General features: G+C 52.3%; 1 protein-coding gene across 2 annotated transcripts in view; it reads left to right on the forward strand.

The window, feature by feature from the left end:
* Window positions 1-16,667, forward strand: part of CPAMD8 (C3 and PZP like alpha-2-macroglobulin domain containing 8) — a 99,952-nt gene that overhangs the window by 2,692 nt on the left and 80,593 nt on the right. For both annotated transcript variants that reach the window (XR_011256928.1, XM_069589146.1), the window contains exons 2-9: window positions 2,426-2,577; window positions 4,484-4,506; window positions 10,017-10,182; window positions 10,260-10,312; window positions 12,182-12,199; window positions 12,619-12,673; window positions 13,836-13,949; window positions 15,563-15,647. Coding sequence is in view for 1 of the 2 variants with exons in the window: in XM_069589146.1 (XP_069445247.1) it covers window positions 2,426-2,577; window positions 4,484-4,506; window positions 10,017-10,182; window positions 10,260-10,312; window positions 12,182-12,199; window positions 12,619-12,673; window positions 13,836-13,949; window positions 15,563-15,647 (666 nt within the window). In the remaining variant the exon portion in view is untranslated. The remainder of the gene's footprint in view (window positions 1-2,425; window positions 2,578-4,483; window positions 4,507-10,016; window positions 10,183-10,259; window positions 10,313-12,181; window positions 12,200-12,618; window positions 12,674-13,835; window positions 13,950-15,562; window positions 15,648-16,667) is intronic.

Here is a 16,667-nt window from a genome sequence, read left to right on the forward strand (position 1 = left end):
TCCATGCTCCCAATGCAGGGGGCCTGGGTTTGATCCCTGGTCATGGAACTAGATCCTGAGTGCCACAATTAAGACCCAATGCAGCCAAATAAATAGATAATAAACATTAAAAAAAGAAGTCCCCTCCCCCCAAAAAAAAGAAGTCCCAAGGAAAATGAACAGGCAAATTGCTCAAGTGCTCTTCCACACTCAGCAGGTGCCGTGTGAGAGGGCCTGGGAGTCGTCTGGGAGCTGGACACACTCTGTCCTGAAGGTGGCCGTATTCCCAGATGGCAGTGGGACAGGACACACAGGTGACAGTTATCACACTGGAGTTAGATAGTCCACACCACGTCCCTGGGGTGACTGTGTGCTCCAGACGGTACATAACTGTACCGTACTCAGGATCATAACTCAGGACCATCGCGTGCCCTTGTGCACTGCTGAGGCCAGACCACGGTCACTGCACCCGCTGGTCAGTGCTGGAACCAGGTGCTGCCCGTCACATATGAAGCGCGAGACAGCCCCTGTCCATCCCAGTATCACTGCATGCTCTGTGCGGTGCTGGAGTCAGATAGGACATATGGGATGTGGGGTCAGTACACATGGCCATCAGTGCTGGATCTGGACAAAACATCCATGAAACCCAGGGGCACTGCATGCTCCAGCTGGCACAGCTCTATCCACAGGATCAGGGCATGCTCTGTCCACGGCTGAGGCCGAACACTGCGCACAGGAGCCCAGCCATTGCAGGTACTTCTTGGTGCTGAGGTCAAACAGATCATGGGACCCCAGAGTCATTACTAGGTCCATTCACTGCTGGGCAGTGAACCCACGAAAGTAGGGTCTTTGCACACACTTTTCGGTGCCAGAGTCCTACAGTACATGTACTATAGTATATACATGTATATAGTACATGTCTCCACGGACCTCTTAGCATGTGGTATGTGAAAGAGTTTGCTCAGTCGTGTCTGACTCTTTGCGACTCTATGGCCTGTAGCCTGCCAGGCTCCTCTGTTCATGGAATTCTTCAGACAAGAATACTGGAGCAAGTTGCCATGCCCTCCTCCAGGGGATCTTCCCCACCCAGGGATGGAACCCAGGTATCTTGCATTGCAGGCAGATTCCTTACTGTCTGAGCTACCAGGGAAGCCCGTGTGGTGTGTGGTAAGAGTCTAAATGCCTCTTTCTGTGTGTGGACCTGAGGTTTTTTCCCAAAAAATATTTTGAGAAATAGAAAATATCTCCTGATCTCAATGTTTGGCCCACTGTTTTCCCCTTTTTCTTGTTTCCTTCTGGTACCTGTAGGGTTTTTTATTTTTGTTTTTTTAGCTTATATTGGAGCATAGCTGCTTTGCAGCAGGCAGGAGCTTCATTGCAACACGCAGGGTTTTCCAGTTGTGGCAAATGGCAGGTGTCTCTAATTAGTTGCCCTAGGACATGTGGGGTCTTAGTTCCCCAGCCAGGGATCGAATCCATGTTCCCTGAATTGGAAGGCAGATTGTTAATCACTGGATCACCGGGTGAGTCCCTCCTGTCTATAGTTCTGCACCGTTGGGATTGTGCTGCCAGGCTCTCAGCGTTTGCCGTTGCATCAGGAGCGGGTCATGTGGTTTTGGATGAGCCTTTGTGATTTTCCAGCAAATGCTGCAAACGTCAGGTGCCCCAAGAGAGCCCGCCTGGCTGTGCGATCTGGTGGGTGTTCCTTCTCCTTCTGTAACAGTAGCTTTCCCGTCTGGAAATCAGGATAAGGATGCCTTTCTTCCAGAAAAGTCCTCGGTCAAACTGAGGACTTTTCAGAAAGAGAGAACTGTTTTGATTTCACTGTTCACGGTGCTTTTCCTGTTCCAGGCCATTTAGTTTGTGTTCAGGGTCTTATTCTTATACTAGTTCAACACTAATTTTGTGTCGCAAGTGGCTCCTTGCTTCTTTCCACTACGTTCTAGAGCTGCCTGGTTTTGTATCCTAATCTCTCACTGACTTAAGCACGTGATTTGGCTTCTCTGGGGCTTAATTTCTGACTCTGTAAATGAGAGATGTTACCACTTCTCACGGGGTGGTTTTGACCCTGTGGGATCCTGTTACTGAGCCTCCGGGGGAGAATATTTTAGCTTGTGGGTGCGGCATGCACAAAGGTCCTGTGGCAGAAGAAGCTGAGAAAAAAAGTCCAGAGGCTAAGATGTCGAGATCAAAGAGGGAGTATGGTGCTAGGTAGATCCGGAGAAACTGGATTCTTACCTACTAGAGGAGACTTCAGAGGTGAACAAGCCTTAAGGAGTTCACAGGTTGGTAGGGGACATAGACCCATAAAGTGACAGTGCCATCAGGGTGTGGTCAGGCTTAGGCGGGAGTCCACCCAGGTTGCACCCTAATTCAGCCAGGTGACCCTGAGGCTAGGAATGGGTCAGAAGCCTTCGGCCTTCACTGATGTTCTCCTCTTCTGCAGGGGCTATTTGATCGCCGCACCCTCCGTCTTCCGCTCCGGAGTGGAGGAAGCCATCAGTGTGACCATCTTTAACTCCCCCAGGGAAGTCATGGTCCAGGCTCAGCTGGTAGCCCTGGGCAAGGCAGTGGCGCAGAGCCAGGGAGCCATCCAGGGTAGGTCCCTGGGGTGCCTGATGGGGCCTTCTTCTCCCTCTGCAGAGTGGCCTTAAGGGATCAGGCAGCGTCGGCTTCTTCCCACTCTGCCCCAGAACACCGTCAGGGGAAGGAGAGCAGGTTGTCTTCTTCCCACTTTACAGATGGAGAGAGTCAGGCCCAGGAGGGGCAGTCCCCTGTCCAGTCTGGAAAATCAAGGTGCTTGTTCCTCAGCAGCTCAGGTTCAGTGGGTGCCCATTGGGGCAGAGTTGGGCACCCTTTCAAGTCAGCTTTGGCTGGAGGTGGAGAGGGGGCCCAGAGGGAACCTGTGACCTTTTCAGACTTTTTTGTGAGCTTCTAGCACCCCTGAGATGTTGGATTCAGACCTGGCTCACAGCCAGCCTGCCACTGAGTTGAGTTTAGGCCCCTTGGTCAGTTGCTGCTCTACTTTCCTCCGTAAACTGCACATAACAGTGGTGCTGGCCTCCTGGACAGAGGTGTGGAGAGCAGGTTCCAGCCACAGGGCCTAAAGTCTAGCTGAGCAGGTAACTCATCATACAGAATGAGGTGCGGCCACAGGAGATACCGAGAGAGGATGTCAGGTCTCCAAGGCCAATAAGGCAGCCCCTGCTTCCCAGGGGAGCGGGGAAGGAGTGCAGGCTGTCCTAACTCCAGGGGCCAATCCTGAAACCCAAATCCGGCTGGCTTCAGTCGCTCAGTCGTATCTGGCTTTTTGCAACCCCATGGACTGTAGCCCACCAGGCTCTTCTGTCTATGGAAGTCTCCAGGCAAGAATACTGGAGTGGGTTGCCATTCCCTTTTCCAGGGGATCTTCCTGACCCAGGGATCCAACCTGGGTCTCCTGCATTGCAGACAGATTCTTTACTGTGGTCGCCACCAAGGAGCCTGGTGGGCTACCGTCTATGGGATTGCAAAGAGTCGGACACAACTGAGTGACTAACACTTTGTCAGCACAGAGAGTTTATGGGCTCTTCGTAACTGGAAAAGTCCTTTGGCATCAGTGGGCCAGCCTCCTGGCTCTACTTCTGGATGTACCTGTTACTCCCCAAAGCTCCGGGGGACTAGCAGTTCCAGAATCTCTGGGAAACTTCTGGGATTCCCTCTAATTGGCCCACGTTGGGTCATGTGCTCAATCCTGAACCAATCCCTGTGACCAGAGGGAAGGTCTATGCTGATTGGCCCATTTTGGGTCATGTGCTCAACTCAGACCCAATCCCTGTGACGAGGTGGACCATGCTGATTGGCCCATTTTAGGCCATATGCTCAACCCTAAACAAATTGCTATAACTAAGAGGAAATATTGTATAGATTTGCATAGAGCCTCAGGAGAGATGAGCAGTCCCCCACTAGGAGCTGGGCAGTTGGCTCCTCCAAGAAAGCAGAGAATGGACACTGGAAGGCAAAACCAGTAGATTCCGGCTAGTCCTAGAGGCCAAAGAGCCCAGACAAGTGTCAGACAACAAATGAGTCATTTGGGTAGAAGAGAGAGGTTGATGGGAGACTAGTTAGATGCATTGGAGTAAGGTCCACTGGGGACCTCAGACTCCTGTCTCTCCACCCTCTCTTTGGTCCTCTCCCATGGAGTTTTCTCTTTGCTCCCTTCACAGCTTACCTTGGGCAAGGGCCGGGGTGAAGTGAATTAAGTGTGCAGGCTGGCCAACCTTCCCCTGAATAGCTCGGCTTTGTCCATCTCCTCTGGTCTTCAGTACTCGCCAGCTTGGAGGAAACCTCTCATTTCTGCCAGTCCCAACCCAGCCCAGGCCAGACCAGCATGACCCAGGGTGTGTGTTTGTCCACAGAAAGTCCCTCTGGGTTGAGAAAACCCTTGTTTGTAAGGCTGCGTCTCAAGGAGGCAGAAAAACACAGCTCCTGATGTAACTGTTTTCATTTTATTTTCATATTTTAGATAAAGGAACCATCAGACTCAAGGTAAGCCTGTGAATTTTTAAAATCAGAAGCCCTACCTTGGGAATAAAGAATTGAGTTGGAATGGAACAAGAGAAGTTGCTTGCGTTGTGAGAAAAATCATTAATGGTGATGTTAAAAATAAATAACAAAGGGAAAGAAAGATTAGAAAAGGAGAAAACCCACCCATAATCTCATGCCTCCTACTTTTTACATTTTTATGTTTCCCATAAATCTTTGTTCACATAAGGACATTTTCTTTCATAGTTGCAATTAAAGGGTCTGTTGTCTTCCCTGCTATTTTCTCTCAACATGTTGCATAAACATACTTCCATGTTTCCACATCCCTATAATTATAATTTGCCTCCTATTGTAAATAGCATCCCACTGTGTCTCTTTTATATACTAATTTACTAACACCCCCCGCCCTCACACACACAGTTGTACATGCTTAGATTTTTTTTCTTGTTTTCAGGATTTTGATAATGTAATCCAAAAGTTGAGAGCATATTTGTGCATGAAGCTATATTAACTTTCTGGATGCCTGCCTTAGGCTGAACACCCCGAAAGAAGAACTATCAGATCAGGATCCAAGGCTCTTGCTGGGTCCTGTTTTGTCTTAGAAGACTCAGCAGTGCGTGTGCGCGGCATCACCGGCTATACATTAGAGATCAGATTTCCTGCAGCCTTGTTGACACTGAATATTATTATTTTAAAATTATTTGACATATCAAACTGCATGTAGGTCATTCTCTGACATGGACTTTTTAACTCGAGTCCTTGGATTTCAAGGCGATTGTAAGCCTTGAAATTGTCGGCATTTTCTGGGTTAGCTCATCCTTAACGCTTACCAGATGCTCCAAGGAGTCCCTGAAAGGATGGGCTAAACAGAGACTTGTTCTCAATTATAATGTCCCCTCCTCTGTGCCCTTCCCCAGTTATTATAACGAAGTCCTAGGTGATTCCTCTTCTAAGGTATGGGATGCGTCATTAGCGTCTGGTTGCCATGGGGCAGTGGTCTTCCTACCCTATTGTTAATGTCAGAATAGAATTCTTTCTCTAGAGTTCCCTCCAGGTGGAGGAGGCTGATGCTTGCAATGTCCCAAGACAATTTTGGTTTTCACAACTTGGGGAGCAGGAATGGGGGTTGCTACTGGCTTCTAATGAGTAGAGACCAGGGATGCTGGTCAACCTAAAATGCACAGGACGGCCCCTCCACTGAGAGTGAACTAGCCAGATGTCAGCATTTGGAAAGCTCAGGATAAATAGGCTAGAGCCACCCTTGCTGGCTTCCTGTGAGCAGATCTGCTTCTTTTGAATCAGCAAGTGGAGCTGTCATATCCACTGATAGATGGACTACTTAGGAAAAAAAGGAAGCCTTGTATATTTTATTTAGAGAAGTACTTTTAATAAAGCATGTGTGCTTGCTAAGTTGTTTCAGTCGTGTCCAACTCTTTGTGACGCTATGGACCGTATCCTACCAGGCTCCTCCGCCCATGGAGTCTCCAGGCAAGAATACTGGAGTGGGTTGCCATGCCCTCCTCCAGCGGATCTTCCCAACCCGGGGACTGAACCCGAGCCTGTCACAATTGCTGCATTTGCAGGCAGGTTCTTTGCCACTAGCGCCACCTGGGAGGCCCCTTAGTAAAGCATACTACTCATTAGAAAAAAAGAAAGAAAACAAGGCTGTCCCGACAGGGTTAAGATTATGTGCTGTCCCTGACTGCCCAACGGCACTTAAGAAGGCACTCTTCACAGGCTAGATCCTGGGTGGAGGCCAGAGATGCTGCTCAACACCTTAGAGAGACAGGACGCTCCCATCCCCACCCCTGCAGAGGATGACTCAGTCCTAAACATCAGTAGTTCTGAGGTTGAGAAAGTCTGCTCTGTGGAAACACCGTCTGGGCAGCAGACATGAGAGAAGCTGCTCTTGTGGGTGTTTGACCTGCCCCTTCCACCCGCTACCCCGCCCACCCCCCTGCCCTGCCTGCCTTGGGGACCTGAGTGCTTCCAGGGACACATTTTAGAAACCAGTGCTGTGGGACCCAGGGTTACCACTGGGTAACCTGCCCAGTCTGTGCCTCGTCTTCTCACCTATGCAGTGAGGATGGCAATAAGAGGTCTTTAATGGGACTTTCAGGCAAACATGCCTAAAACCTCGTGATGTTGTATTCCAGTTTTTCAGACTTAACCCATGCATCTGTGTAACCAAGACCCATTAAATCCCAAGCATGAAGTTGGACACATTCCTTGCTCTCAGCCTCCAGCCTCATTGGTGGTGGGTAAAGGGGTGGGTCAGACAGGAAGCCCCCAATTACATAAATGTGATCATCACTTCAGAGACTAGCAAGTGTCCTGTTTTATTTTAAAATATGTCAGGGAAAGAGGATGCCGAGGAGTCGGAGCAGAATCTAGAATCACACTTTGTATGGCAGGAGGGCCCCTCTGAGCTGAAACTGGCAGGAAGCTACATGCGGGGGCGGGCATGCCAGGTGGAGCGAATAGCCAGTGCAAAGGTCCTGGGACAGGAAGGAGGCAAAGTAAGGCAGCCAGTGGCCTGGAGTGGAGCCAGCTAAGAGCCCCAGTAAACAGTGGGAGTTAGATCCCCCGTCTGTGGAATCGGCCATGACCCAAATTCCTCTGCATCGGGTGGTTTCCATTTCAGAGAGGAACCTGGTGCCTGTCACCACCATCCATGGGGTCTGTTGTGTATCATGTCTTTATAGTCTGATCACCCATCAGTACTATGATGTGCTGGAAACTCACAGGGTCCAGTGAGTCTGGTGGCTTCTCTCCCAGGATGAGTTTTGCATGCCCACGGAGTCCGGGAGTCTGGGACCCACACCCAGAGCCCCAGCGGCCTCCCTGGCCTGGAGGGGCGGGGTGCTGGGCGTTAATCTGGGTGGTGGACAGGCCTGCGGTAGAACTGGCTCCTCCACACAGCCCTCCTCAGGCTGCGGGTAGGCAGTCTCAGGGAGCCTCGTGCTTTAGCCAGACCCCAGGCCCCCCACCTTCACCCTCAGCTGGAGGCACAGCACCAGCTTTGCCTGGCCATCTCCCCTCCTTGGATCTCAGCCCCAAGTCCTTGGCTGTCACTGATGCTGAAGGAGTGAAGGTGAATGATGGAGGTCAGGGGTGGGGAAGGGGATCAACTCAGTTTAGAACATTCTAGAAAGACCTCTGGTGGTTGGCAGGTAGGGAAAGTGTTAGTCGCTCAGTCACGTCTGACTCTGCAACCCCATGGACTGTAGCCCACCAGCCTCCTCTGTCCATGGAATTCTCCAGGCAAGAATACTGGAGTAGGTTGCCATTCCCTTCTCCAGGGGATCTTCCCGACCCAGAGATTGAACCTGGGTCTCCTGCATTGCAGGCAGATTATTGTCTGAGCCACCAGGGAAGCCTGCCTCTTAAAGTTGAGATTTTAATTGAAAATGGTGGCTCTGTGGCTTTCGAGACCTGGGGCAGGTTCACTGCATGTCCCCAAGGGTCACATTTGATCCTTTCTGTTCTCAGGGGCAGCTTCTTGGTCCCTGCACCTGTCGGCACACAGCCCCCCGACACCCCCCACCAGCTCCCTCCTACCTGTCCATGCCCACTCCCCTGGGTGGCCTGAGAATTTTCCCTCATTGCATGAAGGTCTTTGGCCAATGCTGAGAGGTTTCCAGAAACAGCAGCAGGTAAGGGTTTTGGGGTCAGAGCAAAAGGATTATCCTCAGGTTGATCCTGAAGATCAACTGCAGTTAGGAGGGACCCAACAGTCCTGAGGTGCACCCTCCTGAGGGTGGCAGGTGGGCAGGTGTCTCAGATGATGTTCACAGCAGACAAGAGGGGCAGCCTGAGAAAGGCGCTGGAGGAACGCAGAAGGCCCTGCCACACCTCGCCCTCATCCACCAGGTGGGCACACTGGCGTGAGGATGGTCCGATAATTCAGCAGTCCACTTAGAGGGGTTCCTAGTGATGGTGACAAGGGTCTTTTCACGCTTTGAGGGACCACATGGGCCTGCTGACAACCACAAGAGGAACACCCCGCGTTTGGATGGTCTTAGGGACTGGTGGTTCGTGTGGCTCACAGTGTGGACTGCTGGCCGCTGGCTGCCCACCTGGCGGGCGCCCAGGGATTCATAGCATCACATACACGGTGCTTGGCCACACCCAGGGAGCCGTGACTTTCATTCGCTTTAACCACAAAAGGGGCTTCTATAGGTTACGACTCACATGCATGGCTGTTCCGCTCATTACTTGGAAAAAAAAAAAAAAGGCATTATATAGGGAGGCTTCCATCCCTAGAACGTTGGAAATTTTGCCCAAGAAAAATGTGAACTCCTGGGCAAATCCTTAAGACTGCAGCGGAGCTTTGTTATTATTGTTTTATCTGTCTAAGGTGGCAAAAAAGAATTTTTTTAACCACTTTAACTGTTTAATTTATTATTAAAATTTTTTTTTTTTTTTTTTTTTGCCATGCTGTGAGACCTGTGGGATCTTAGTTTCTGGACCAGAGATTGAACCCGGGCCCTTGGCAGTGACAGCGCCAAGTTCTAACCACTGGACCATCAGGGAATCCCCCCTACTTTAACCGTCGTAAAGTGGACAGTTCAGTGGCATTTAGCACATCACAGTGTTGTGCGATCCCCACCCCCATCTAGTTCCAGGGTAGGGAACTATTTTGTCACCCTAAAAGGAAACCCCATCCCCATTAGCTGTCACCACTTCCCAGCTCCCTGCAGCCTCTGGTACCCACTGACCTGCTTTCTGCCTCTGGATTAGCCTGCCCTGGACATTTCATATAAATGGGATTGGATAATGTGTGTGTGGTGAGACAAAGCAGAGACACATACATTATTTATATATATGACATATAAAACTATGTGATGTACCACGTATTTATACATATGAAGCTTCCCAGGTGGCTCAGTGGTAAAGAATCTGCCCGCCAATGCGGGTGACATGGGTTCGATCCCTAGGTCGGGAAGATCCCCTGGAGAAGGAAATGGCAACCCATTTCCAGGGGCCTGGCAGGTCACAGTCCGTGGGGTCGCAAAGAGTCAGCATACGTGTATACGAAGGGGCTGGGGTCTCCATCGCCACCTCTTCCCGACTCACCAGCGAGGACCGAATTTGGGTAAGATGTTCTACACAGCCCTTACGGTAACTCCAAGGCTAATTCTACAGGGCTAAGAATGTTTTTGCAAGCTTACAGTGCCAGGAGAGAAGGCCTGTCATGTCAAGGTGGACCAGCATTTCTCAGTCTTGGTAGCACTGACATTTGGGGCCAAATCATTCCTTGCTGTGGGGCTGTCCTCTGCGTCTCAGGGTCTTGAACAGCATCCCTGACCTTCACCCACCAGACGCCAGTAGCACCCGCTCCCTGCAACTATGACACCTAAAAATGTCTCCAGAAACTGTCACGTGTTCCCTGGGGGGAACAGTCACCCCCGGGTGTGCTGCCCTGACTTAGACCTCCACGCTGCTTTCTCAATACCTGGATCCCTTCCAGGGCGACACTCCCTGCCCAAAGCTCCATGCTCTGCCTGCAGGTACCCACGGGCCTCCGAGGCCAGGCCCTCCTGAAGGTGTGGGGCCGTGACTGGCGGGTGGAGGAGGGCTCCCTCTTCCACAACCAAACTTCGGTGACCGTGGACAGCCGGGGAGCCTCCGTCTTCATTCAGACTGACAAGCCGGTGTACAGACCCAAGCACCGAGGTGGGCGGCCAGCGCGGGCTGCGGGGGAGGGCCGGCTGTGGATGGGAGCTGCCACACCCCTCTCTCCTTTCTTCCAGTGCTCATCAGCATCTTCACCGTCACCCCAGACCTGAGGCCCACCAGCGAAAAGGTGAGATCAGCTTCTAAAACCATGTGCCCAGACTCACCCACCGGGGTCCAGCCTGGCCAGGGCCATCATCTACAACTTGCCTTCCTCCTGCCTCTTCCAATTTCTACCTGCATTCTTGGTTTCTTCCCAGGGTTCCACATCCGCTAGGGGAGCCAGGAGGGAGGTCTGTGTGACAGAGAGGGGCAAGGGCATTAGTGGAAGTGCTTCCTTCAGAGTTCCCCACGGTCGCCAGTGGTCCTCCATACGGGCAGCTGCCTGTTTTTCTCTGGAGGTTGGTTGAGGGCCTGAACTGGGTGAAGTCCAAGAAGGATAAATCACAGGACATTGAATTCAAAGCGCAAAGGTTCCCGGTGCCTCTGATATGGACACCCCCGAGCTGATGGGGCTGTATCCACGTGTACAGGGTCAGCCACGCATGGGACCCAGCAGAACGTGTCATTGGGTTCAGGGGGCACAGGTGTGCAAGCAGTTGTCCTTCCCTGGAGCCAGTGTGGCGTGTTCAGTTTGGCAATGATGGGCACCAGCTGGAATCCAGGCTCCAGGCTGGTGCTGGAGGTTCAGAGATAAAAGCGTGCATCCCAGGCCTTAAAGGAACATCGCATCCCTAGAAACAACCCAATTGCCACCTGCGAGGGCTGCTTGGAGGAGTTGTCCTTGTTGGGGTGTGGAGGAGGAGTCTGCGAGGGAGGGCAGGGCTGTGATCGGGAGCAAAGAACAGAGACCACTAAATGGGGCTCAGCCACCCTCATTGCCATTGGCAACTGCGTGAGCTTGCTGGGCGACTTACAGGGCAGAAATGCATTCTTTCCCAGTTCTGGAGGCTAGAAGTCTAAGATCAGGGTGTGAGTAGAATCGATTCCTTCCAAGAACCATGTGATGTAAGAACTGGACATAAAGAAGGCTGAGCGCAGAACTGACGCTTTCCAAGTGTGGTGCTGGAGAAGACTCTTGAGAGTTCCTTGGACTGCATGGAGATCAAACCAGTCAATCCTAAAGGAAATCAACCCTGAATATTCATTGGAAGGACTGATGCTGAAGCTAAAGCTCTAATACTTTGGTCTCCGGACAGGAAGAGCCAACTCATTGGAAAAGACCCTGATGCTGGGAAAGACTGAAGGCAAGAGAAGAGGGCAGCAGAGGATGAGATAGTTAGATAGTAGCATCATTGACTCAATGGACATGAATTTGAGCAAATTCTGGGAGATAGTGAAGGACAGGGCAGCCTGGCGTGCTGCAGTTCATGGGGCCGCAGAGAGACACGACTGAGCGTCTGAACAACAACAGCAAGGACCGTGAGTGAAGAATCTCTTCCAGGCCTCCCTCCTAGGCTTGTGACTGGACCTCTTCTCTCTTCGTCTTTGTTTTGCCCTCCCTTCATTCCCATCTGTTTCCAAGTCTTCCTTTCTTATGACACAAGTCCTGTTGGATTGGGACCTATGCTTTGTCGCTGTTTAGTCACTGAGTTGTGTCTTCCCCTTTGTGACCCCATGGACTGTAGCCCGACAGGCTCTTCCGTGGGGTTTTCCAGGCAAGAATCCTGGAGTGGGTTGCTATTTCCTTCCCCATCCAGGGGTTGAACCTACGTCTCCTGCATTGCCATGCGGATTCTTTACCACTGAGCCACCAGGAGAGCCCAGGACCTATGCTAGGGACTTTGAAATCTCCACCATAAAGACCCATCTCCAAATATAGACACGTTCTGAGAATTGAGGCTGAGGACATCACATTTGAATTTGGGGAGGAGTAGGGGGCATCATTCAACCCATTACGGCACCTGAGCCTGTCCCAAGGGATGAACACTCAGCATGTATAGGGGGCTTCGGTCTTCAAGGAGGGTTTGCTTATGGCCTCTGTCTGTCTCATTTGCAGCTGGAAGCTTACATCCTGGTGAGTGTCCTGCCCCTCTGCAGCTCTGGCTTGGGAACAGCCTACTCTCTGCAAGACCTGGTCTGTCTTTGTGCACTACTCCCCCTCCGGGTTGATCCCTGCCTGCCCCGGTGCCCCACAGGCTGAGACCGGGTCCAGCCCTGTCCCTGACTCAACCCTGGGATAAGCTGAGTGCGCGTCTGCCCATCTCTGTCGATTTTCAAGCACCTCCCTAGATGGGGAGTCAGGATGACCTCTTCTGGCCTCCTGTCTTCAGACATGTCCCTTCTATGCCCCGAGCTTCCGTTTGCTCGTCATAAAGAGCTGATCTTGGGGCCTGCCTTGACGCGTGTCCTGTCCTAGAGAGGGGCTTGGAAGGTCCTCGTGCGTGCCGGGCACACGTGGCCTGTCCTGAGCTTATTGCGTGTGTCATCTTGCAGGACCCCCGAGGCTCGCGGATGATGGAATGGAGACACTTGGAGCCCTTGTGCTGCGGTACATCTCTCTTCTCATTCCTTCTGTGGTTTGGGGGCTGCACCTTTGGGTGGCAGATGTGATAAAGCTTCCAGGAAAATAGGATGTGCTCTGCTCGACACCTGCCACGCCTTTCCTGGAGCATGGGACCCTCTGCCCACCTTTCTGTCTCTGGGATCCCAACCGAGGCTCCTCCCGCAAATTGGGACCTTTCTGGAATATTCTGGAATATTGGGGCCTTGCTTGTTGGCGCCCCTCCCTTCTTCCCGCTGCAGACTTTCCTCGTCATCACCCTCCACCCACACAAGACGCTTCTTTTCCAGCCAGGAGTCAGAAGGCTTTGCTTTGGCTGAGGAACTGGCTTTTTTTTTTTTTTTTTCTTTCTCTATGACAGTGATCTCCTGGAGAAATGGCAACCCTCTCCAGTATCCTTGCTGGGGAAATCCCATGGTCAGAGGAGCATGGCAGGCTATAGTCCATGGGGCTGTAAAAGAGTCAGACACGACTGAGCGACTCAGCAGGCACGCATGCCTGTGACCACGAGGGCCGTGTAACTGACATCTCCTTTTGTGCTTTGGCCCTAACGGAAGTGTAGCAGGGATTTGGGGAGACTGTGAACAGTTGTACACCTCCACCCGGGAGATGCATAAACACGGCAGAGCCCTGAGCCCTCTGTGAGTCAAACGCAGAGTACGGGCCTCCAGCCGACATGGTGCGTCCTGGTGGTTGGTGCAGCGTCACACACGCCTCCAGATCCCCTGGCCTGGCCTTGACCCCTCTCCATGTCCCTCTTCTTGATTCCGAGATGCCTGGGGAAGGCTGCCGAGTAGGAACAGGGCTTGTGCGACTCTCTGTCCCCGAAGGAATGACTCAGGTGGAGCAGAGTGGAGCAGCTGGGTGGCCTGTTTCCCTGGTTCATTTGGCTCATGGCCTGCACTTGGCTTTGGTCTCAGGGCTCCCCCAGGAACCCTAAGTGCGGCCTCTCCCTGCTTCCCCAACGTAGTCTATGGAGGAGGTGCTGGCTCTGCACAAACCCTTGCCAGCCTCGGGGTGGCCTTGAGCTTCCCTGAGGGGCCGTGCGGGGAGCGGGAGAGGCCAGGTTCCCAGGGCACCTCACCACGGGATGCTGGGCTTTCTGCCCATGCAATTGCCCCAGGATGAGGGGGAGTCTGTCTTCACACAGGCATCACCAACATGACCTTCCCCTTGTCTGACCAGCCGGTACTCGGAGAATGGTTCGTTTTTGTCGAAATGCAAGGCCACGTGTACAACAGGTCCTTTGAAGTTCAGAAGTATGGTAAGTTGGAGAATCTTAGGCTCTTAAGATTTCAGACCCGGGGGATCCACAGTCCCAGTGACGACACAGATAATAAGGAAGAGAAGACGGCAGGAGCGTCATTTACTGGGGGCTCGGTCGGGGCAGGCATGAAGGGGAAGGCCGGGCCTTTGTCGTGTCTTTTTATGTGTTATTTATCTGTGGCTGTGCTGGGTCTTCCTTGCTGCACGCGGGCTCTTCTCTGGTTGGGATGAGCAGGGGCTCCTCTCCAGCTGCGGTGCCTGGGCTTCTCATTGTGGCTTCGCTTGTTGCCGAACACGGGCTCCAGGGCATGCGGGCTCAGTAGCTGCAGTACGTGGGCTCAGTAGCTGTGGCTCCCAGGCTCTAGAGCACAGGCTCAGTAGTTGTAGCACGTGAGCTTAGTTGCTCTGCGGCATGTGGGATCTTCCCGCATCAGAGATCGAACCTGTGTCTCCTGCATTGGCAGGCGGATTCTTTACCACTGAGCCACCAGGGAAGCCCCTCTCATATCCTTTTTTTTTTTTTTTTTGGCCACACCACATGGCATGTGGGATCTTTGATCACCAACCAGGGATTGAAACCTCACCTCCAGCCTTAACCACTGGACCACCAGAGAAGGACCCTGTCATGTCCTTTCAAAATAAATCATGGTAAAATATGTGACCTCATATAAGTAGAATCATAATATTGGTCCTTTTGTGAATGACTTCTTATGGAGCATAATGCCTCAGGGTTCATCCATGTTGCAAAATGTGTCAGAATGGCCTTCCTTTTTAAGCCTGTTGTTTCCTTTTCTTCTTTCATCCTCATCCTGAACCTATGAGGTATCTCCATTTTACAGATGGTGTAACTGAGGCTGAGAGAGTCATTAAGGAACAAGAGCCGGGGAGTGCACCTGGGCCAGAGTCACCTACTGTGGCTTCTTAAATTCTTAAATTAAATTCTTGCTTAAATTCTCCCTTAGGGGGGGTCAAGGGTTTCTCTTCCTTTCATGAAGAAGGTCTTGAAAGGAAAAGCCATACAGGAGAGGGTTATAAGTTGCAAGCAACGGAAGCCTGGTGCAGACTCAGTGAGCACAAGAAAAGGGCTTTACAGGCTCAGGTAACAAGCTCTAAGGACCAGAGTCTTCATGTTCCCTCTGTTCTGCTCCCTGGTGTCCATGTCTCTGTGGGCTGAGCAAGGTGATGAGATGGGCGGGTGTGCCCAGGGCAGCAGAGAGGGACTGTCTCCAGCCACAAGCACCCTTAGGATGCCCATAACTGGTCCAGAAGCCTGGCTACTGCTGCACCCCTGGGATGGGCCGGAATTGGCTACACTCAATACTGCTGCACCCCTGGGATGGGCCGGAATTGGCTACACTCAATGCAGATGGCCTAAAACTGATGAGATATGGTCCCCTGAGAAAAACAGTGTGTTGGTCAGATGGAAAATAAATGTGGCCCACAAAATCCCCAGAGAGCTGCCGGTGCTCAGCAAGGCGTAGTGTGGATTCCCTTGATGTCCGCAGTGAGGCCCGGCAGTTCAGTTTGCTGTCTTCACCTCCAGCACCCTTCTGGAGCCACTCTGCTGATGGAAGCCACCCTGCCTCCTTCCTCTCTGCTCTCTCCCTTCAGTGCTGCCGAAGTTTGAGCTTCTTATTGACCCACCCGCGTATATCCGGGACCTGGACACATGTGAAGCCGGCACTGTGCAAGCCAGGTGAGGAGGAGGCGGCCACTATATTCGAGCCTTCATACCGTGGGCCCGCCCCACCCAGGACACCCCCGCCCCGCCTCCCAGGCATGCTCCTCCCCTAGGATTCACACCTCCTCCGGGCACATCCTTTCCTCCTTGGACTTGCTCTTCCCCCGGTACTTGCCCCTCCCGTAGAAGAGCACCCTCGCAGGGCAGCCCCGCCCAGGACACGCCCCAGGACACGCCCCGCCCCTAGGACACGCCCCTCCGCAGGGCACACCCCTTCAGCAATGCCGCTTTCCCCCCCGCATACGGCATCCGTGGCGGGTGGGTTGACCCCAGAGGGATATTTTTGAGCGCTTGTTGTTCAGTCGCTCAGTTGTGTCCGACTCTTTGCGACTCTAATGACCAGGCTGTTGACAGAGCTCGACGTGAGGGTCAACCAGAGGGTGTCAAGAGGCGCTATTCCTTTCTGTCCCCTAGGGGGGCTCTACGAGGCCCGTGTTCCCGCCCCAGCTCTGCCACCTGCCAGAGGTTGTGTGGCTGAGACGTCTCCTTTGCGCTTCTTCCCCGAAAAAAAATCCAAGGGCGCGCTGGATACACGCGCATTTTATAGTCCAGAAAATACTGTAAAAATCCTGGGCGTTTTTTTTTTTTCTTTCCAGTTTTGCTCCTGTCTTGCTTCTGTGTCCCAGTAAGCAGTTGTCTCCACTGCATCAGGCGTGGCATACATACATTTAAGTCTTTCACCTACATTCTTGAGAAGATGGCTTACTCATTCTCCGTGAGGAAACAGAAGCTCAAAGAAATCAGATCCCTGGTTCAAAGTTGAACTCCTTGGGCACTTAAGCCTAGCCAGGCCTTCCTGTTGCTTACGATTGCTCGATCCTCTGTTCTGCCTTACTCCACTGTGTGCCCCACCTCGACAGTTGTCTCACATACCCAGCTTCTTTGAGTCCAGAGTTCCTCTCTGACCCTTGGTCTCTTTTTCTGTCCAACATGAGGCTTGGTGTAGAGGATCTCTGGGCCTTTGAGACTGACCCC

Source organism: Ovis canadensis, chromosome 5, assembly GCF_042477335.2.
Source record: "Ovis canadensis isolate MfBH-ARS-UI-01 breed Bighorn chromosome 5, ARS-UI_OviCan_v2, whole genome shotgun sequence".
In the NCBI taxonomy this organism is placed as follows: domain Eukaryota; kingdom Metazoa; phylum Chordata; class Mammalia; order Artiodactyla; family Bovidae; genus Ovis; species Ovis canadensis.